Raw genomic sequence first — 23,436 nt, 5'->3', positions numbered from 1 at the left:
AATGTTGCAGTTTTAAACAGTGTATATGGCTCATTCCATGAAAATGTTGTGTGTTGTATTTGGTGGCAAATAATAGTCCCTCTAGAGTGTTAAAAATTCTTATGATAGATTTTTATTTATAAAAACATAATTTAATTGATTTTGTAGAATGATAAACAGTTGTTATTTTATGGTGTCTTCATTCTCAAACTTGCTGAACAATTGCCTGCACAGATGGAAGTGTGACATGGTCTATGTGCTTGTCTAATGAACACCCTTAAATGCTCTATCAGGAAATGTTTATAGCTGGTATCATGAACACAAACAAAGTATACATAAAGTACCAAATAAAATAAATGAAGTAAATTCTTAAATAAAGTAAATACGTTTTTTTATCAATATTTATTTGCTTCAGTGATGAAACAGTTACAGTACATGACCTCTATTTGAAAATTATTTCTGCAATGAACTGTCATGTTAATTCTGAAATATATACACAAACACAGACCACAAGGGATTATCATCATAATGCACACATATACTTTGATGTAGAATCATTTTCTGTTATATAAATATTTGCAGAAAAACAGTCGGTAACTTTCTAGGGCTTATCTCCATGGAATTTAGGTAGGAAACCATGTAATAAAAGGAATGTCTAATACAGGCTACATTTTCAGTCAATTTAAATGCACAAATCTTTCATCTGCAAAACTCTCTTAAAACAATGAATCATGGGATTTTCAGCTTCATTTGTGCTAGATAGTTTTGTCAGCAGGTTTCAACACATGACAATAAAAGGAGCACCATTAATAAACCTCTGAGACTGATGAGCAAGATGAAATACATAGAAGGTATCAGTTTTTGGGTGCACATTTGGCTTTTAAATTATTTGTCAAAACTAGAAACCTGATCACCATTCATTGTTGACTCAGAGCTTTGAAACATTTGCTGTTCACTTCATAGAGCAATCTATTCTGCTTTCTCAGGGAGGGGGTGGTGAAAGAAGTTGGATGCCACATTTTTACAAATAATTCAGAGTGCAATAACACAATTGGACCATGCCTTTAGTTAAACGGGTCAAACTCACACTGACTCAGTCATCGCCTTTTTATAAAGCTCCCAGTCTAATGAACGCATGATGCACTGCTCCAACAACATGAAGTCACTGCATCTTTTCTTTATATATGCATTTTTATATACGGTATATCTATATATATATATCTATATGGTATGCAATCAGGAAGCCGATTGCCTAAATACCGGCAGCCGGCTTCCCGACTGTCACATCCCGGCAAGGGTGAATGCCGGGCGTCTAGATGTAGATGCCCGCATTTCCTCGACGCCGGGAAACCGGCGCCCGGCATCCCGATCGTAGTGATGCCGGGCGCCGCGAGCGGACAGCCGCGGGGGGGGGGGAGGGTTAGGTTTAGGGCTCCCGGGGGGGAATTATGGTTAGGCAACCCCCTGGGAGGGTCAGGATTAGGCTAGGGGGAGGGAGGGTTAGGGTTAGGTACCCCCGGGGGGGACTTAGGGTTAGGCACCCCCCCCGGGGGACTTAGGTTTAGGCAGCGGGGAAGGGGATGGTTAGGGTTAGGCACTTACAGGGGGGATTAGGGTTAGGCACTTGGGGGGGAAGTTAGGGTTAGGCACCCTTAAGGAGGGTTAGGGTTAGGGGGGTTAGGTTAGTAGATACTCACCTATCCACGATCGGGATTTCAGCGCTACCTGACCTCCACCCCCAGTGACTAGCCCTAACCCCCCTCTAAGTGCCTAAACCTAACCCCCCTTCCCCGCTGCCTAAACCTAAGTCTCCCAGGGGGGGGGAAGAAGGTGTCTAATCCTAACCTCCCCATGGGGGTGCCTAACCCTAATCCCCCTTCACCTAGCCTAATCCTAACCCTCCCAGGGGGGTGCCTAAACCTAAGTCCCCCGGGGAGCCCTAAAACCTAACCCTCCCCTCCCAAACCTTCGTTCGGTATGCCGGGCGTCGGGCTCCAGGCGTAGGCCTAATGACAGGCGTTGGGTTTTCGGTGCCTGTCATTGGTAGCTTGCCGGGATTTGACAGTCGGGAAGCCTGCGGTCTGAATTTCATCCGTCGGCTTCCCGACTGCTTCCCGCCGTAACTACCATAGGAGTAAGAGGGGGGCCCATCTTCCTTCTCAAAGTTACATGTGTTATATATATTTTTGACCATTGGGTGGTACATAGGGGCCCTTACAAACTTTTGCTATGGGGCCTTTAAATACCTAGTTTCGTCCCAGGCTACAAGTCAAAAAGTAATATAATATACATTGCACACAATAGAATAAACAAATAATGCAATAGAACTAGATGGTGAGACCCCCCCACCCTCCCTATAAAAGTGCAAAAAAAAAGCAAAGGGGTAGCCTAGAGGCCAGTTGTTAGGCAAGTTTCTAGGATGATTGGAGGGTCATCCATGCATAGCCTAGTTTCCTACCACGTGGTATTTTTGGTGCAGATGTTGGATACAAGAAGTTGTTAGAATCAGTGCATGTTTAAAAATGAGCTGTATATACTAATTCCGCCATTACAGTCCAGGTTTTAAGGAGATTCATGCTTGAGTCCAGATGGATAAATCAAACTGATTGAGGTACTAATTAAGTCACCTGTGACAAAGCATGGGTATCCTTAAAACCTGGACTGTAATGGTTTAGGAAACTCTGCTATATAAGCAGTTTCTCAAATTTGGTCAACAAAGAGCCCTAACAGTCCTATTTTTAAGGATAGCCATATCTGAGCAAGATGACTTATACTCCTTTTCCACCAAAAACCCGGCTCCAACTGGGGACACTGAGCACGGGCCGGAGCCGGGTTTTATACCTTTCAAATCGGCAGCTGCACTGGGTGTGTCCTGGGTCCAGTCATTCACACTTTCATGGTCCGGGTCTTCCGGCATTACAGTGGATGTGCTACTGAAGCCAGCTAATCTGCTGGTTTAAGGCATGACCTGGGTCATCATGACACGGGTCGCGCCATTTACTCTGCACCATTATCTGTGTTCTTCCCAGGTTCAATCCTAGTAGGGTTATTTTTCAAGGACCCTTTTACCCAGGTAGATCCGGCAATAACCCGGGTTATTGTGGCAGTGGAAAAGGGGAATTAATTAGCAACTTGGTCATTTTGCGCTCAAAATTGGAAAGCCATAAAACCTGGACAGTGAGGAGACTTGCAATATTGAGTTTGGGAAACACAGCGGTACAGGTGTAACAGTGAAATACATGTTTTATTTATTTAATTATAGTTCCATTTTTTTTTTATTTTATCTTCAAAGGCTAGGGACTTTTGCGTAGTGTGGTCTTTCCATGTTCAGTACTAATTCAAGGATTCTTTATTTATAACAAACCATATAGCACAAGAAGCATTCCTGGAAGCAGATACACTTTTTTTACAGGGACCTAATGTATCAAACCAAAGGTTTATATCGCCTAGAATTTTTTTGTAGCACACTAGTTTACTAGAGATATAACGGACGTTCCCTTGCAGGATTAGGCAATAGAAATACTCTCCATTTTGTAACCTATTTCATGAAGCTTTGCTTAACGAACTCTACTTCTGCAAATTCTATCTTACAGGTACCTGTGCCATTTGCGTGTCATTTGTGATTATGCCCTGCCATGTACATTTATAAACCATGGAATATAGCATACATGCTTAAAAAGCTTAATTACTGTACATATCCCTAGCGAGCTGCATTGTCTCAAACACAGAGTTAATTTATGTACACAACCCTTTTAATGAGACATCTTATAATTTATAAGCCTTTAATAATGATTACAAATCAACACATTTTCTTCATTTTATGGGGCCCAAATAATTAATTTAATCAAAGGCTCTTTAAAGCTAATGAGACTTTTTATTATACACACTTTATAGTAGCATAATAGAGAATATAAATGGTCTTCCTTGTAATAACCAGTGTCAGCTCCTGAGGTGATCTTTCTTGCTCAGTAGATTTAATGATTCAATCTTTTTTCCGCTGAATTAAAATGAAGTGACTGGTTGTATTCATGCAAAACAGTTGATGGGGGCATTATATTGTTTGCTGTGTCCCCGTGCCAAATGACTAATGCAGTCCATTTCTCCTAATATACATTATATTTAACATCACAGTTCTGGTCATGTTTACAGTGTAAGGTGAAGCTCTCTGTGCCCTATTCAAAACTAATGGACCACTGCCATTTACTTTTTGTCTGATGACTAAAGAGTAGTTAACTCCTCAATGGTAAATAGAGGATGTGGGGAGGAATAGGCTGAGGATACAAGATACATTATCACAAATGTACACATTCAGGGCAGTAATTAGTAATTTGTGGGCCCCATAGCAATATTTGTATGGGCCCATATGTACCGCCCAAGGGCAAAAAACTCACCTAGAGACATGGGGCAGGCAAGAAAGACAGGCCCATAACTACCCATTATAGTTACGCCCTTGTGCTCATTTCATATATAAGCGCACATATTTTGCTTTGTGTGATCAACATATATGTAGTTTAAGAGGGGAAAGGGCCCATGTACAGGCTCTGTGCGGGTCCCCTCCTTTCTGGCAGTGCAGTAGACTCTGGCCTTGTGCCAGAGTCTTTTGAGCATGCGCAGGTCTCCGGGAACATGGCATCTGTGCCACTTCCATGGAAACTTCTCTATTGTGCATGCCCAAAACACCTGAAAAATGGCCCCCGCACCATTTTCCTAGTGATTTCTGCAGCACAGCAGTTCAGACTGATGCAGAACTCTGGAGAGGAAAGTATAATTATGGGTGCAGGGTGTGAGGTGTGGGCCTGTGTGCACTGCACAACCCTGCACCCATTATAGATATGCTAATGGGTTGACAGGGTATAAGTGTAGCAACATTATAGGCATAATCGTATAATAATTTCAACACCAAGAATTGCTAAATGTATTTATTTATTACCAGTTTTTTATATAGCGCACTCATATTCCATAGCTCTTTACAGATAATATATGTCCATTTACATCAGTTCTTGCCCCAGCGGAGTTTACAAACTATATTCTTCACTATCACATGTACACATGCATACACACTACGTTTACATTTTGTCATTAGCCATTTAAGCTATTAGTATATTTTTGGATTGTGGGTGGAAACCGGAGTTCCTGGTGGAAACCCACACAAGCACAGGGAGAATATACAAACTCCACACAGTTAGGGCCATGATGGCAATCAAATCCACAACCTCAGTGCTGTGAGGCAGCAATGCTAACCATTACACCATCAGAGCAGTGGCGTAACTAGGGTATTTGGAGCCCCCTCCCCCTTGTGCAAAAAAATGGGCGTGGTCACTTAAAAATGGGGCATGTCAACATGACACACACCCCTTTATCGTCACTCAGAACATTTCTATCCATATGCACCTTAACCCCAGTAGTGCCCCTTATACAGTACCCCCAGTATGCAATGTCCCCAGTTGTGGTCCCTCTTATGCAGGCCCATAGTAGTGCCCCTTATACAGTACCCCTAGTAGTGGTCCCCCTTATACAGCCCCTCATTAGTTCCCCATATTCAGTGCCCCCAGTAGTGGTTCCCCCCCAATGCAGTGCCCCATGTAGTGTTCCCCCTTATATAGTGCCCCCAGTAGCAGTCTCCACAATTCAGTGCCCTCAGTAGTGGTACCCCCTTATGCAGTGCCCTTTATATAGTGCCCCCAGTAGTAGCCCCCCCATGCAGTGCCCCCAGTAGTGGTCCCCCTTATGCAGGCCCCCAGTAGTGATCCCCCTTATCCAGTGCCCCTTATACAGTGCCCCCTGCAGTGGTCCTCCCTATTTAGTGCCCCAGTAGTGATCTCCCCAGTGCAGTGCCCCTAGCAGTAAGCCCATTATATAGTGGTGCCCCCAGCAGTAGTCCCCCCCCATGCAGTGCCCCCATAGTGATCCCCCCTATCCAGTGCCCCTTATACAGTGCCCCCTGTAGTGGTCCTTCCTATTATTGCCCCCAGTAGTGGTCCTTGCTATTATTGCCCCCAGTAGTGGTCCCCCCAGTGCAGTGCCCCTAGTAGTAAGCCCCTTATATAGTGCCACAGTAGTAGTTCACCCTCCCAGTAGTAGTCCCCAGTAGAGGTTCCCCCTCCCGATGAAGTGCCCCCAGTAGTACCCCCCAGTAGTAGACACCAGTAATGCCCCACCCTCAGTAGAGGTCCCCCCCAGTAATGGTGCCACCAGTAGTAGCCACCCCCTCCCCCGTTGTGCCCCCAGTAGTGCAGACGTTAAAAAAAAATACATTTACCTGAATCCACGTTCTGGCTCCGGACACTGCTGCCGCACGTCAGTCCTCCCAGGCTGGCGCGCTCAGCATTATGGGAGAGGCGTCATGACATCTCTCCCATTACCCACTGCATGAGCCGGAAGGCGGAGCTCATGAGTGAGCTCCAGCCCGGCTCTTGCAGTGGGCGCTGCAGCAGTCAATGAGAGTCTGTCTGACTCTCATTGGCTGCTGGTTAACACACACATCGCTGCCGGGCTGTCGGCAATGTGTGCATTAGCACAGCCTCAGCTCGGCTCCCACCCTCCACCTGGCGCTATTGGGTAAGCGCTCAGGGGGAGGTAAGGGGCTCGGCTGTGCAGCACAGGTCACTTGCGTTTAATTGAATCATGCCCATTGTTTGTTAGCATACTCTGACCAATAATTTTTCCAACCAAATCATTTGCTTAACTGGTTTATGACTATCATGCAGTGTATAGGCAGCTTAACCTGGTCAACCTGGTGTTATCTGTCATTGAGTGAAACTATTAAAGTTTGGCAATAGAAATGGTGAAAAACTTATTTTCGTTTAACAACACTATTTTCAAGAATAATGTGATTTAAATTATACCTCAAGCAGTTTTGCTATTTTGAGACATTCTGGTAGTATACTACAATTGTATTCTTATTGCTTTTGGTATAATCAACATGAAAGGAATAACTACAGGGCAGATTAGCTACGGCATTTGAAAGATTTGCCTTGGTTCATATGATATCTTTAGGAGAAGGCTGTATAACTGACTTCTGCAAGAAAACACAAACATAAATCAGTGTACTTCTACCAAAGAAACCGTTTGTATGATAAATGTGCTATTACTGAATTACATCTTCCATGTTTCCATGATGTTCAGTGACTTTAATGGGTTATCTCAACATCAGGGCACCTCTGCACTAGATGGCTTCTCAAAGACTTCTACAATTGGTAATTCAATTCTGTTAGCTACATTTTGAGCCCCTACAATGTTCCAGTCCTTACTACTTAAGAGAATTACCGTGGAACTTTTATTTTTTTGTAACATGTGTTTCTATTTATTTATAAGTAAGCAATTAGTCATTCATGCAGAATTGTGGTACGGTATGTCACACAGTCCAGAGGACGTTTATGCTTCTATGATATATGAACAAAGAGGCTATTGAAGGTAAACAAAGATAAAATTGAAAATTACGACATCCCCTATCAGTCATTAGTATTAAGATGAGTTATCACTCACTAATCTTTATTATGGAAAAGTTATCTCCAGGAAGGGCCGGATCATGGTCTGTGGGGGCCCCCTGGGCAACAAACCTGTGGTGGCCCCTATGAAGTACTATATATTTATATGAACACACACAGCAAGTAGCAAGCAAAAGGGGACAGAAACCTGCAATCTTTTTTAAAGAGTGTTTAAAATATTGTATATAGGTTGCAATCAGTAAAGATGATAGGTAACACTGTAAAAATATTATTATACATTTAGGAGCCTATGTATCAAAACTTGATGAGAGATAAATTTGCGAGAGAAAAAGTATTAACCAATCAGCTTCTAACTGTCATTTTTCAAACACAGCTTGTAAAATGTAAGTTAGAAGCTGATTGGTTAGTGCTTTATCTCTCACATTTTTTCTCTCTCCAGTCTTTGATACATAGGCCCCCAAATGCAGATATGGTTAAAATAATTCTGTTAATCCATACAGTAGATACAATATATGAGGTCTCTCAGAGCTAGCTCAAAATGTCAGTCCAGTGAGACTTAACAGACATACACTACGATACACAAAGGGACAGGGATGAAAGGGGGGAGGGGGGACAGGTAAATCTGGTGTATCAATGTGATTTGATACAGTTCGATGTGCTTTGGTATGTACCCTCTCAACAGCAATGCAACTTGTGCTTCTGGCTGTCGCTTCCCGTTTGGCTCTGCAGTAGCCGGCGCGGGAGTTGTTCTCTGCTCCTGGCCGCAATCAGCTCACAAATGTAGTACAGCAGCTGCTGCTGACCACAGTCCGGCGGTGCAGAGACAGTCCTTCCTTATGTCTGTAAGCGATCTACCGCAGCCCCGAGGATGACGTGACCACTGTCACTGGCTCTTGTTAAGAAGTTCAGGCAGGCTTGTGAGTGCAGTGTTCTAATTGTAGGGACAGCGTGTGGGGGCACCCTATGTGTGGGAGCCTGGGATGACCTCCATTGTTGCCCTGCCATTAATACGGCTCTGTCTCCTGGATATACTTAAAAACCATATAGGGGCAGATGCAGAGTTGAATGTTTGTCTGTATGCAGAGCATATCATGTGTGTTTTCTGCACATGCTCCAAAGCCAAGCGTGTGCAAGTACGGTTAATGCAAAACATACACATTCCAGTCGTAACTCCACATGTGACTGAAGGGGTGTAACTGGACTGTATTGGGGAGTTCTCACAAATGCCCTTACTGTACATTCTTGTAGGCAAAGTTCAGTGAGGGCATGTCGTCAGTAATGCAAGCTAGTCAGAGTCAGCCGGAAGTGTAATACGCCATGTTTTCATACTTATTTTAGGCACCTAGAATATGGCTAGTGAGCACTGATGATGATGATTATGACTGGTATCTAACCAATCATACGGCTAGGGGCTGACCACTCACAAAAATCCTTACAACTCTGCATATGGAAGATATGCACATTTATGGCCTGATTCAGACCCGGTCGCAAGCGCTGAGCACTCGCAACCGGGTCAATGGTGGCCCAGAGCGCATGCGCACGATGGAGTCGGCTCCGTCGTGCGCATGCGCAAGACCCGGATAACGACGGGCAATCCGTCGCTGCAGGACTCACACCAAAGGGGGCGTGCTATCGATGTTGAGTGACAGCACGCCCCCTTTGGTGGGCGGGCCGGGGGGGTGGCTGCCCAGACGGAGGCGTTCCCATGAGAAGTCAGTGGGAGAGCTTTCGGCTCTGTTTGAGACGAAAGCTCTCTGGGGCTTGCAGCCACGAGACCCTACCACAAGGGTCTCATCGCAAGCCCGATGGTCGCGATGGTCTTGACCATCGCGACCATCATCCTGGCTGCTCGCATTAGCTGTGGGTGGCAACCCACAGCAATGCGAGCGGCCAGGAGGCCACTCCTTAAAAAATAAAAAAGACGCCCTGATTCAGAGTGAGCGTTCTGTCAGAGCGTCCGGCTCTGAATCAGGACCTTAGTTCCATGCATGCTATATGGGGTCAATTACAACTGACTTGTATTCAACTGTGAATCAGCTCCACAATCAGTACCAACATTGCAATGTAAATGTACAGTTTTGAAAAGATGTAAAAATAATGAAAATACATTAAAATATTTTAAACACTGCATATGTGTCAGTTATTACTAGTCCATCCACATCATATCAATTAAGGTGCTTAAACACCTCAATGTCATAAGTAACAGATAGCTTAAAGTACTTCCTGTCTGCCTTTTTCAAATAAATATTCATGAACTAATATTCAAACAGACAGCAGTGATGTCAATGTCCTGCCCTCCCCTCCCCAATACATCAGCATAGGCAGTATCAGAGGCAACAAAAAACACAAGTAACTTAGGGAAATCAGAGCCGTAACTAGGCTTTTTGGCGCTCTGTGCCAGAGAGAGCATTGGCGCCCCCCATTTTTAAATAGGGACATAAGATTCTGCACCTGAAAAAGGGCCTGAGGGAAATACCCCTAATACTAGAATGTAAGGTTGGGTACACATTGGAATGACAGATCGCTCAGCAGACCAATTCAGCGTCAGAGCGACTGATTGGTAAGCTATACACACTTACCACTCAGCGGCTAAATGAGTCTGGGATGACACTTAAATTTGCCTCCACAGTTGAGATGTCAGTCCCTGCAGCCAGTATACAGATGGTCAGCAGGTCATTTGTACATGCAGACAGATACACCGTCAGATAAATCAGCATCGGCAGTTTGTCTGTGAACAACGTCATTCATAGACATATCGGGTTACACAACCACCGATGCACTCATGATATACTACTCGTCAATAGATCGAGTGATACATCGACAAGTTTGTACCTAGCATAAGGCCTACTTGCCAATAAAACTCTCCCGTAAGAGAGTATGTGCAGGTGAGAGGCTTGCAAATCACCATGAATCACGTCATAAAGTGAAGTGGGTGGTGTACTCTTTAGCAGTTTGGTGAATTCGGAAGTCCTCCAGACATTCCAGAAGAGGAGGCAAATATGTTTTAAGGTTTATAGTGAAAATGTTATTTAATGACATTAAACCATGTTTTCAGAGACGTATGTAATGATCTGGAATAACTGTCTAAGCTTAGCTGAATGTGTCTTGGATACTGTACTTACAGTTCTTTCCTTTTAGAGAAAGCAGACATTGCTTAGGAGACAGTACTAAGCTTGAGCTTTGGTTATTGGCTAGTAAATCTCCGAGGTATTACAAATGCTTAATACAGGCTGAAGATTGAATTCATATGCACGGTAGAGGATTCAGGCCCTGATTCAGAGCCGGACGCTCTGACAGCGCACTTGCTCTGAATCAGGGCCGGGCTATTTTTTTTTTTGAACGGCCTCCTGCCCGCTCGCATAGCTGTGGGTGACCATCAAGACCATCGTGACCATTGGGCTTGCGACGAGACCCTTGTGGTAGGGTCTCGTTGCCGCAAGCCCTGGAGTGCTTTCGGCTCAATGGGAACGCCTCCGTCTGGGCAGCCACGCCCCCGGCACGCCCACCAAAGGGGGCTTGCTGTCACTCACCATCAACAGCACGTCCCCTTTGGTACGAGACCCAGAGCGACGGCTTGCCCGCCGCTATCTGGGTCTCGCGCATGCGCACGACGGAGCCAGCTCCGTCGTGCACATGCACACTGGGCCACCATCGACCCACTTGCGAGGCCAAGGGCGGATTGGCCATAGGGCCCAACAGGAAGATTCCCGGTGGGCGGACACCTGTGGGGCCACCTGTCAGCTGGGTGACTTTTTATTACATAAAAAAAAAGAAAAATGAAAAAACACAGGCAGGGTGAAGCCACGTGGTATTTGCTGCTGCGAGATGTTTGGGACAAGGCTGGAGCTACCCTGCCCGGCCAGAAATACTGGAGCTAAGCCACGGATGAAATTGGGTCACTGATCGCTCTGGATAGTTACTACAGTGATAGCTGAGTGATACTTGTCGGAACTTGTCGGATTTCTCCTCGCATCCCCAAGGGGGTGCGAGAAGAAATCCTTAGCCCGCCCAAACACCGCATTGAATTGAATAGCTTCGGGAACTCCCTCCCGCAGGTATTCAACATCGCTTTGAATTGAATTCCCCCCAATGTTTGAACTAAGGGCTCGATTCAGACCTGCTCACTAGATGCATTTGCACGTACCGAACATATGCAAATCCGGCCAACCCACAGCAAGGCAGGCGATCGCACGGCAAGGCATTAGCACGCCCACTATGTCCTGGCGTGCGATCGTTTTGTGTATACAGATGCCCACCTGCCTGTCTTGAGACGCCCACTTGTGCAAGTCATCTCCAGGAAGTGTATGCAACCATCGGTACATTGGGTACCATCGGATGCGATCGCAGCGCTTTTGGCTGACCATACCCTACCGCATGCACTGCCAGCACTTCAGTGTAAAAACCAGCCAGGTGATGTGTACTATGACGCTGTCTATAAAGTATGCATGCCTCTGAAACGGCATTTAGACGATCAGGCACGCCTGTGTTCGCACCTCCACTCCACCGTTAGTGATGGCCAGCCCCTGTGACCATGAACAAACGGTTTCTCCTGTCAGTCACTCAGCTGGGCTGTCTATACGTAGTGAGCGAACGCTTCTTGATCTCTCGCACTGGTTCGCGCGTATGCATGCGCACAATGCGAAAATCGTCCAGCTAGAAGCAATCGCAACCGAGCATGCGGGTCTGAATCAGGTCCTAAGGCCAGTTGCAAACTGATTAGTTTACTTTATATGCTGTCCAGGATAAACATCTATACCATCAATTCATTCATAAATTAGCCATAAGAGAATTGATGTGTTTGAATTTTTGTATCATCAATTACTAACAAAATATGAGGCTCTTGATACAGAATTATAACTAGTTACAATCAATAAAAATACATTATAAAAAAAGAAACAATATATAGTTCTTCACACAGATGCCAAAGTTTAAAAAGAAAAAAAAAACGTGTGCAAATATTAGCAAAACTTTTCAATTTTATAATTTTCTACTGAATTCAGACAGCTACTTCAATAGAATCATTTGTGTTTGGTTCCTTAATGGTGCCCTGAGACTATGAGGTTAAACCAATAAAAGATTCTATGTCTTGCCTGTTTGGGGTTAGAGAACAAGCATTCATTACAGCACAATTATTGGTCAAACAATGCATTATGTCTCGGTTATGCTCATTCTTCATTTCTGACTGACTACAAACATGCATTCATTTGCATGTCGCTTAAAACCGTGCCTTAATGCAGCTTTATGAGTTTGCAATGATCTGCAGCTCAGTGCTTTATTGACTGATACACACGAGACACTTCAGTGCTAGATCTACAAATAAAATGGTCCTTTTTAACACTGAGATAATTAAGTCTTTCAGAAACAAGAAACGTGTAGGCACTTAATTAAAAGTGTATCCCCAAAAGGCTACACTATTCTCATATTATAATTCACATTTTCCGCATCAAGTACTTTCAAGATGCTGATTTATCCCCCCCCCCTTCTAGTAGGGAAATATAACAGTATAGCGAACATCTGTGTTTGCCTATTCTCAATTTACTTCAGCTAAAATGAACCTGCTGTATCATAATATTCATTCATCCATCTAAGCACAATGCTCCGTACAATAAAGAAGGTGACATATAAGTAACTATTGTCAAGGGAATAGACCTGGAGGAAATACAAATGGCATTATAAAGGTATAATGTGCTGGTAAAAAGAGAGAACACTATATGTATAATACCAGATACCATTATAATTAACACACTGGCAGAGTGAGAAAGCCAATGTTATTTCCCTGCAAGGAAAGCAGCTAAATATTGCTTGTTTGGTTAATGCCATTGATCCACTCTATATAATCATTTAATCAATTAATATATTTTCTGGCCAGTGCTGAGGATCCAAGCTCTATGTTGAATGCAATTGCACCAATCAGTATGTATTCTAGCCAATGCTCAGAATTCACATTGTATGTCATACACACCAGTGTAATATTTGTTCTAGCCAATGCCAAGCATAAAGATTGTAGGGTGATTACACCAACATTATTTCTGGCGAGTGCCGTGGATCTAGGCTTTGATGGTGATACTGCTCGTCATGGAGCCCAGTTGCAAATGAGAGGTCACTCCCAGTCAGAAATGAAAGAGGTCGCACTGATTGGTCAATTCCCGGCAGTTCCCACACTCTGACTAATCAGCGAGTCCCCATTCACTCCTATGGAGTATCCCCAAGTGACCTCTCAAAGTCGATGGGGCTCCTGGAGAAGCAGTAGCACAGTTTTTTTTTTCAAGATTCTAGGCTGGTTGTTCTTGGTGAGGAGGGAACCTATTTTTGGGTGGGGGGGATTCCAGCCATGGGCTGACCAGTTTGGGGTTCTGGCTGCCATTATGGTAGGGGATCCCATGCAGTGTGTGTCTCCCTGCTATAGCGTCTAGTACTGGTTATTGGATAATAGGCGGGACCCCACACTATTTTTTTTCACCCTATTTTGTAATACCTGCCTAGGCTAAGAGGCCCATGGCTGGTTATGGATTTTAAGAGGGGGGACCCACACACTTTTTTTTACTTTGATTATTACCATTTACAAACATATTAAGCAAACAATGCCTGCACAGATCATAGTGATTTGTGCAGTGCTTCATCCAAACTTGCCTATCACAGGCAAGTCTATTGTTTGGACTAGTTTGCCGTTGTTATATGGTTGGCTTTAGGTTGTTTTGCAAGCCAATGCCTAGTAATTCTCTGGATTGTATATTGTCTATGTAAAATAATAGTTGGTCTGATATTTTAAAGTCAGTCATTTGGTCGTTTCTCCATCGGTTTTGCCACACAACAAAGTAACTTTACCACTTGATATCAAAAAACCATGACCGATGCTGAAAAGCAGTAGTCTAAATAATCTGCTTATTGCACAAGTTGAACTGGTTAGTACTAAAGAGCTTTATAGAGATTAATCCAGTTCTGCACACTAGTCCCTGTCCCAATGGAGCCAATCTACATTCTCTATCACATGTACACATATACACACTAGGGTTAATATTTTTTTAGAAGCCAATTAATGTACCAGTATGTGTATGAGTATGAGTGAGGAAGGAAACCTGGATGAAGCCCATGCAAACACAGGGAGAACATATAAACTCTACACATATAAAGGAAGATGTATCAAGCCTTGGAGAGAGAGAAAGCAGCCAATCAGCTTCAAACTTTTCATTTATTTAGCACAGTATATGAAATGACAGAAGATGTTTGTTTGGTATGGGCAAGTTTTCTGTTTTATCTCTCTCAAAGGCTTGAAATATCTCCTCCATAGTGCCTTGGTCAAGAATTGAACTCATGACATCAGAGCTTTGAGTCTGTAATGCCAACCATGCTTCCCCATTATGGCAATCAATACAGTATTTTTTCCTAATAGTACATTGTGTTTGTGGTGAGCTCAGTTCTCAGTTCAGGGCCTCTTGCGAGAGAAACACCCTGACATTGCATTAATCAAATTCTGCTTTTAGGAGCAGTGGTTACAGATTAGATGGTTACTACAAAAGCAATATTTGATTGAAGAATAACTTGTGGATTCAAGTTGCAAAATATGAAAAATATATTTGCTATTCCTTATATAAACAAACATAAAGTTACATCATGAATGATGGTTTACATAATACTTGCCTACTCGCACTGGAACGGCCAGGAGGCTCACGAAAATTGGGTGGAGCTCCCGGACGCCCGGAAGAGTGGGCAAGTGTCCCGCATGATGGGATTCTCACTGAGTCACATCATCTCACCCACCCCCATGCATCACAGTTTAGGTAAATGCAGCATTGTGTATTGGAGCATAGGGCCATGATGACACAAGTCGTCACGCCCACCGGCCTGAACACTTTCCTGTGACACACCTCCCGCTAAGCCAACCTAACAGCCAGGAAGTTGGCAAGTATAAATGACATGTTTTTGCATAACACAGCTTATGCTTGTAAATCTGTGCTTTACTTTCACAAGTTAAGATGTTTTGCCATCTCTGCCAACATGCCTAGATCCAAGGTTAGATCAGAAGAAAAACTTTAAAATAGTATGATCAAAATTACATGTAAACCTTAAAAGTCTGTCTCAAGAAACTGGGTGAAACTTTCCTGGAAATGTTGAACTAATTACGTACCTATTAAGAACTTTAGTTTGCAGCAGTCTCACTAGATCTACAGAAAACTGGTCAATCCCCTGCAGCAGTTTAGTCAGCCACAAAATCAACAACTGCCCTGTCACCTGTTTCTGATCTCTCTTCCTCCATGTCCACTGGAGAGCTTCAATCACGGAAAAGGAACCTGTCTGGTTTTAATTGCCTGGTCTGTGCTCTCCTAACCCCATGAAGGGTTACTCTTAGCCTCAAGCACTAATACAGTACTGGTAGTAAGCAATGTAACTCATGTTTCTTCAACCAACTTTACTGCATCTGCAGCACAGCATTGATATCTGTTTAGGGACAAGGATGTATAATGAACTCAATTCCCCCTATGGAAGCATACTGCAGTATAGTATATTGTAAAATCAAGTTCATTCATGGTATGAAACATTATTACAGTTTACATTAATGCAAAAGAATAAAAATAGGTGTTGTTAAGGGACATTGGAAATCCCATGCATAAATTAAAGTCTGAAGGATGTATTTATTGTGGATATGATAAGGGAATAGCTCATTCTACATTAATACAGGACAACATTTAAGGTCTACTTGCTGAGACAGCTAATGACTGCTAATGAACAACACAGAATGCCAAATTCATAACTTCAGACATCAATACAAATGCAGCCCTCTTCAACTGCCCCTCCCAACACATTTAATCTACAATGGACAATGTAGTGCCCGCCCACGACCCTTACCCACAGAGCTGTCCAGTAGGACGCCACAATGATCAGCACTCTGACTCGTGCGGTTCTATATATACAATGATACAGAACTGCGGTAAATAAAAATTTTGTTACAGTAGCTAAGCAAAATGGAATATTTCACCCGTCAACATTTATTTGTAAAACATTTTTAATGTTGACTCCTTTTTAGTGAAGTCAATTTAATATAACACACATACAAACTACAATGGTATTTAAAGACCATAAGCTTTCTAGATTATAATTATCTATTTTGTTCCCAAAGGCCCAAAATATTGACTAGCTCTGTACAGTAAGTAAATAAAGCAATCACTGACGAGCCAGGTATATCTCGGAGACAGGAGAACTTTGCTTACTACAGTTTATAATTTACACAACAAGATAAACACAGAGGGTACTGTACAATAGTATTCATAAGTAGAGATGTGCAGTTCGGTTTTACTCGGATTTACTGGGATATGTTCGGTTCTCATAAACGGCATCATATTGGCTACCCGGCTGTCACGTGTTTTGGATAGCCAATAAGATAAATCCAAACGTGCGCTAATTTGGCGATAAGAACCGAATAAAACTGAACCCGTACACCTCTATTTATAAGATGAATGAACCAAACACTCTAGACTAATCAGGACAAATATGCCTTATTTCACTATCTATATAGTAATAGGTTATATTATTGACAAAAAAACAGCAGTTTATAGTTCTATATATATAAATAGAATGTAATATACCACGCAGCACTTTCCTGCACAGGTACTGTAAATGTTCTGGAGTATTAGTAAATGTATTCGATGGTTATATACTGTAGTTCTCAGATCTTGTTCAAATTTCACTGTTTATGACATGCATTATAATGTGTAATGCATGAGATTACACATGAGGCTTCTAGACCATATCTGTGAAAATGAGATTGCTTCATAATATATTGTTTCCCAATGTATTGTGCCACATAAAGAATCAATAAACAATAAACTTCAACTTTTATGTTACGTGCAATGCAAACATATATAAGAAATATAAACTGCTTGCAAAAGATCATTAATATTGCAGAGGAAATATTTTAGCGACATACTTTAGGCTGCCATATATAGATCTGACTCTAAAGTTAGGACTATGAAGCGTAACCTCCTCTAGCATTGCTTTTTAATCTACATCCTGATAATATTGCTGCTCATACTGCCTATGACTATCACAACTGATACGAAAGCAAAGCATGTCTGATCATGGATCTGAAAACCTTGCCTGCCACCGTGTCAATCAGGAAAAACATTTCATATCTGTATCCAGACTGATGAAACCACAAGGGTAATATCCAAGGCAATGCTCACTCACCCGTTTCAAGAGCTTTGCGCTTTCAACTAGGCTCCCTCACAATAAGAGACCACTCACCTGATCCTGGTCAGGAATTTGTGTATTATGTTCTTACACACTTGTCTGCTTGACATCATTGTTGTGTTTCTTGGAGTGTGAAAGTAGATCCCACTTTTAAATAAGCAAACAAGTCACTAGAGAAGGGCTTTAGACCATCCCCAAAATGTGCTACTACTAAGACCTACACCAGTGCTAATAATGAGAACATAACATTCTGTCTAGAGATAAACATCCACATACAACATCAGTTAAGTTCACTGTCAAGTCTATTATAGGCTAACCTATCTTCCTTTGTACTACCATGGCTCCATATAATGCTTTAATGACCATACATCTTAGGGACAGTTGATTAAAACAAAGATATTTGAGCGACTAAGTAAGAATAAGAATAATAATAACAACAGATCCATAAGGCTGACAGTAGCCCAACCACCTGCCTACTCTTAAATATAGAAGGGCATAGTAAGTATCACTAATACGCTGGGGCCCAGACCACGTGCTGCCTGTAAACAAAATTGTATTGCACTTTTAGATTCTGTATACTGTAATATACAGTAGAGTCATGATATGCTGTTTCGTGAATTATTTGTCTCTAGGACCAAATAACTAAGCTACCATATATTCCTCTAATGTTTTATTTAAAAAAATCATACATTATCACTGTATTTACATCAAAAGGACTTTGTTTAATATTTCTGTATTTACAACACCTATAGGGATGGGATATAGTGAAGTTTAAAACAGAAAGAGTATTAGAGTAGTAATGAAGTAAGGGTAGTGATGAACGCACTCATATAGTATCCGCTGAAAGAAAATATGTACTGTGTAATAAATCTATTGTATTATTAACTCATTTCTCTCCCTCTGTAAAAGTAAGTGCAGGTTTCGGTGTGTAAACAGAATCAGTGGTAAATCCGTGCCTTGCCTGTATCATTGCACTGTAGTTATTGGATCCATTAATACATTTTCCACTGTTTTGTGACAAACTCTAAAAGGTTTAGGCTGCTTAGTTCAGCTGATTAGGAAAAAAACCTAAGCATTTTTCCAGGAACCATAAAACAGCTTCCTCCCAAGCATTAATAAATCTGCTCATCTTCATTATTTCCTGCACCATACTCCCACTCACTGGAACAGCATGCTGTACTAAAGTAGTTTTACCAACAGTTTGCATAGATATAATGCAAGTATAGATTAAAGATCTCTTAATTTATAATGAATAAGGCCTATTCCATCCTTTTTGTTGGCATGAATATTTTTGACACAAAATGGATTACTTTATTGTGTAATGCTGTACACTGTGTTACTGCCGTAAAAGTGAGTTACTTATTATTGACAATGACGTTCCATAATATATTTATTATTATCCTTTATTTATTATTATTATTATTATTATCCTTTATTTATATGGCGCCACAAGTGTTCCGCAGCGACTTACATAGTACATAGAACTAATAGCTGAACAAGAAACAAGTAACTTACAGTATATTACAGTGCAGGACAAGGACACGACTTATATAATTATTTATATGGCGCCATAAGGGTTCTGCAGCGCCTTACAAAGTACAAAAACAAATAAGCGAACAAGAAAACAGTGACTTATATTACAAAACAATGCAGGACAAGGACATCGTTTATAAGTACTTATATTTATAAGTATTTATTAGTACATTTTCTCCATTTTCTCTTGGAAGCAATAAGTTATTAATTTATGAAATCCAAAAAATGATTTTCATTTAAGTGTTTAAGCAAGAAGATTACAGGCATAATCTACTGAAAGTTTAACTGCCTACTTACATTACAGATACACATATTTTAATTATCTGCACTTTGTCTGGGTCTCTCTGTATTGCGTGTAGAAGACATTCTGATGTCTATCTCTTTTATTTGACCTTTGTTGACACCAAGTCTGCAGATCAAGGCTTGTGATAAAATGGGGCTGTGTATCCTTGCTTCTAGAGAATAAGCAGGACTGGCTTGACAAGAGCTTCCCATGGATCAAGCTCATGGGCTACGAACAGTTTCACATGTGAGACAATGTAAAACATGCCAGGAATAATCAAAGAAAAAGAACACTTAGCAGTATGGCACTATGACTGCACATAAAGTCCACAAGATTATAGTCAATGATTATTTTTAGTCTATGGTTTGTTTTTTTTGAAACATCGAATTCTCTCGAATGTAAGTCACTTGGACGAAGTCCTTTCTTACAGTGACTTTGTTACACATCTTCAAATAACTATAATGTGCAATGTGTTTAAATTTCATTTACCATCAATAATGCTAAGAAGATCAATGTTATGTCAATTGACTGGACATTGTCCTTGCCATTTTCGCTATTCTATTCACTATTATGCATCTCATTATGATATATTCAATAATTATACTATAAATTGACATATCTCCTGTGGCAACTGCTAATCCTACTCCAGTTACATGTATAGCTCAGAGCCAAATATTTTAATTTCATTTGTATTTTCACTCCATAAAGACCTAAAACAGCTTGAGTCACGCACTTTACAACTTGGTCTAACAAGATTCTTGGACATTAGTCTGCTGCCGGGATGCTATTTTCTCACCTACAAACAGAATAATAAAGTTGTCTCATTTCATTTTTGATATTTTAAAGGACAGTCCCAGGTTTTTAAGAATTTAAGATACTAGCTGATTGTTAATGGGTTTGCCTTGAATGTCATTAAATCATGCCTCTGGTTAAAAAAAATATATAGTTTGATTTCTCCTTCCTAAATAGTATCCATGAGAACTACCAACACATCCAGAGGGGGTTTTGGGTGGATATCAAATACACTTGATAAACAGCTATCAATTTAAATCCACATGCAGAGGCGTAGCGGAAACATGTTCCCTGGTTCTCTTGTCTCATTCTCTTCTCAAGGTAGTAATCCCTTTATCTCTTGCCTGATTGTCTTTATTGATCTTGTTTCCCTCCAGCCCATCCTAGCTTCTCTATAGAATTTTATCTAAGGAGGAAACCTATTTGGAAGTCTCTGAGCAAAAACACTGGCACAGCCTTCAATCTCAGCAGTGCTGTTTATTATCTAACCTCTTACTTCAATCAAACATAATACATCATTTAAAACTGAAACTTAAGAAGTGCATATCCATTCAAAACAGCTTGTAGCTAGTAGTGTATCAGTTTAATACAGCTTCACCTCACTAGTGTATCAGTTTAATACAGCTTCACCTCACTGCTAATACTGCAGTCTGGATTTAGTGAACAATTTTATATGGAACAATAATCTCAATTCTACCTTACTTACTCCAGCACTGACCAGATCTATAACATAATAGGTGCAAATCACAGAGTGTGTAAGTTAAAGAATGCGAGGTTTTACAACACACAGTATAAACCGATTGTACAATTAGCTTGGTTTTGATCAAATTGCACATATATTGTAAAGTATGTGGTGGGCATACAATAAATTTGATCAGAAATCTAAGAACAGAATACATGAAATTCTGTTATTATTAGCTGTAAAATGTCTATCAAAATCAAACCAGATTATATTGCAAGTGCTGTAACAATTCTACGTGATTCTCCAATAAAGCCTTTAGATTTGTCCAATAGAATCTTAATGTATGTTGAGTAATGTTTTGATTTTCTACATGCAATTCCATACATTTCTGTAGACATTTTGGAAAATAAATGTCTATGGTGTGTGGAGACATTGTAAGACAACTGCTATGATCACAGTGGTAACAATTTATTTAGGCAATACTTTACTGTATTCCTCCTTATGGTGCCTTTTCAATAAAAGATAATACTAATGATAATTAATTTGAGTTTGGCTATTGATTTTAGCCTAGTGCTATTAGATAGCTAAATCATATGTAATGATTAGCTATGTATTATAAACTGATTTATTTAGAAAAACAAAGAAACAATGTGCTAGTTTGGATATAACAGGATGATTAAAGCTAAATTTAAAAATTAGCTCACTGATCAAAGTGTTAACTGGAGATAGTTCTACAAGCAGCAACACCATACTGTGCATAATAAAGAGTGCATACACTCCAGCTAATGAAGTTAGTGTAAATCAGTCATCTTCAGTGCCAGGTGGGCTTTTTAATACTAAGGTTACCAATGTAAATATGTTATATGCTATGTATGTGTGCTTGTGGGGTGGAGTGGGATACTGTAGGTTTACTTGCAATACATTAGATACATTACCAGTACCAGTCCATAGAACAGTGTAAGCAAAGCCATGTAGTCTGTGAAAACAAATAGCAATGTGAATGGAAATGGTTTCTTAAGTATTTGCAATGGAAACTTATCCCTGATAACTGCCAGTACCTGGTCAGATTTATAGTGAGCAACAATGCAACCAGTGTTGTGGCACAATAAAGTGGGCACCCAGTGTAGTGATACAGGCAGCTGGGTCACCAGTGTGGTGGCACAGGTAGGTGAACACCCAGTGTAGTGGCACAGGGAGATGGACAACAAGTGTGGTGACACTAGGAGACAGCCATCCGGTGTAGTGGCACAGGCAGCTGGGCCCCCCGTGTGGTGGCACAGGTAGGTGAGCACCCAATGTGGTGGCACAGGGAAACGGGCAAACAGTGTGGTGACATCGGGGGGCAGTGTGGTGGCACAGGCAGCTGGGCACCCAGTATCTTGGCATATAGGGAGGCAGGCACCTATTGTGGTGGCACAGGAAGGCAGGCACTCAGTGTGGTGGCAGAGGCAGCTAGGCACCGAGGTGGTACAGGCAGGAAAGCTCTTTTCTCTGCTTGCCAGCCTTGTCTCTCGCATCGCATTGAATGCATTCCAGTAATGAGTTCCTTTACACTCACTTCTCACTGCTAAACGTGGGGAAGAAGAGCTGCTAATGCTTCACCAACTCCACGTAACATCCCTCCAGGCGTAAACATCATACTGTGGTCACAGCTCGGGCACATTTTAGGACAATGTACCCAGCCCATATAAATAGTATTACATAGAACTACTATAATCTCATTATATCAGCCAAAAAGTGCCATATGCACAAACCCTGAGGCATCACAGTAGTTGGCTATGTGTAAAATCTGCATCCTCATCCCCTGCTCCCACCTGTCCAAGTTCTTACCTTGCGCTGCGAAGGTGCTGCTAGCGGTCAGTATGGCCAGAGCAGGTAGGAAACACATTTGCAGGATGTACCCCAGTCTCAGCCCGCAGCTGGCAGTTTCCAGACCCTTCCTCATGATACTGGGAGGTACAAGAAACTGGCTCAGGGTATACAGCTGGGCAACACTCCACTTTCTGCAGCAGTGCGAAAGGCTGGCAATAGTTACACACACACTTTGAAGTGCATTTATTTCCTCCTGTAATTCACAAGGATCTCATGCCCATTCAATGACCATTGTTACTTCTCTCCGGCCTCATTAATCCTTTTTTTGGGGGGTGAGAAAAATAACGTGCAGTGCAAAAATAATAATACAAAAGCAAAAAAACAAATCCGTTGAGAAGAAAATAATAGGATCACAGGCTGAAAAAATCAATGTAGAATTGCTTTAGAATCTTGCAAACAACTATTTGTGATCTTCTAATAACGCACAAGCTGTTATCCTAAGAGCCCATGGAGTCAGAGAGCGCTGGCAGCCCAGCATGAGATGGACTATTAGTATAGTGGCAGAGGAGCGCTGTCTGTCTCTGCTCTCCGTTACAGGCAGACTGGGAGAAAGTCAGCTCCTGCTACCCTGCTCCCTCTCCTCGCAGCCCTACCTCCCTGCCAGCACAGGCAACACGCAGCAAAACCAGACCTGGATCCCTGGATCGGGACTGTGCTCTCAT

General features: G+C 41.9%; 1 protein-coding gene across 1 annotated transcript in view; it reads right to left on the bottom strand.

Moving 5' to 3' along the window:
* Positions 1 to 22,973, bottom strand: part of UNC5C (unc-5 netrin receptor C) — a 379,402-nt gene extending 356,429 nt beyond the window's left edge. The window contains exon 1 of the mRNA XM_088464462.1: positions 22,733 to 22,973. Within this exon, the coding sequence (XP_088320588.1) occupies positions 22,733 to 22,847 (115 nt within the window). The 5' untranslated portion in view covers positions 22,848 to 22,973. The remainder of the gene's footprint in view (positions 1 to 22,732) is intronic.
* Between the last annotated feature and the right edge of the window lie 463 nt (positions 22,974 to 23,436).

This window comes from Taudactylus pleione, unplaced genomic scaffold, assembly GCF_031769625.1.
Source record: "Taudactylus pleione unplaced genomic scaffold, aTauple2 ptg000055l, whole genome shotgun sequence".
Lineage (NCBI taxonomy): Eukaryota > Metazoa > Chordata > Amphibia > Anura > Myobatrachidae > Taudactylus > Taudactylus pleione.
Note: the sequence above shows the minus strand (reverse complement) of the source record. Positions and strands in the feature narration are given on the sequence as shown.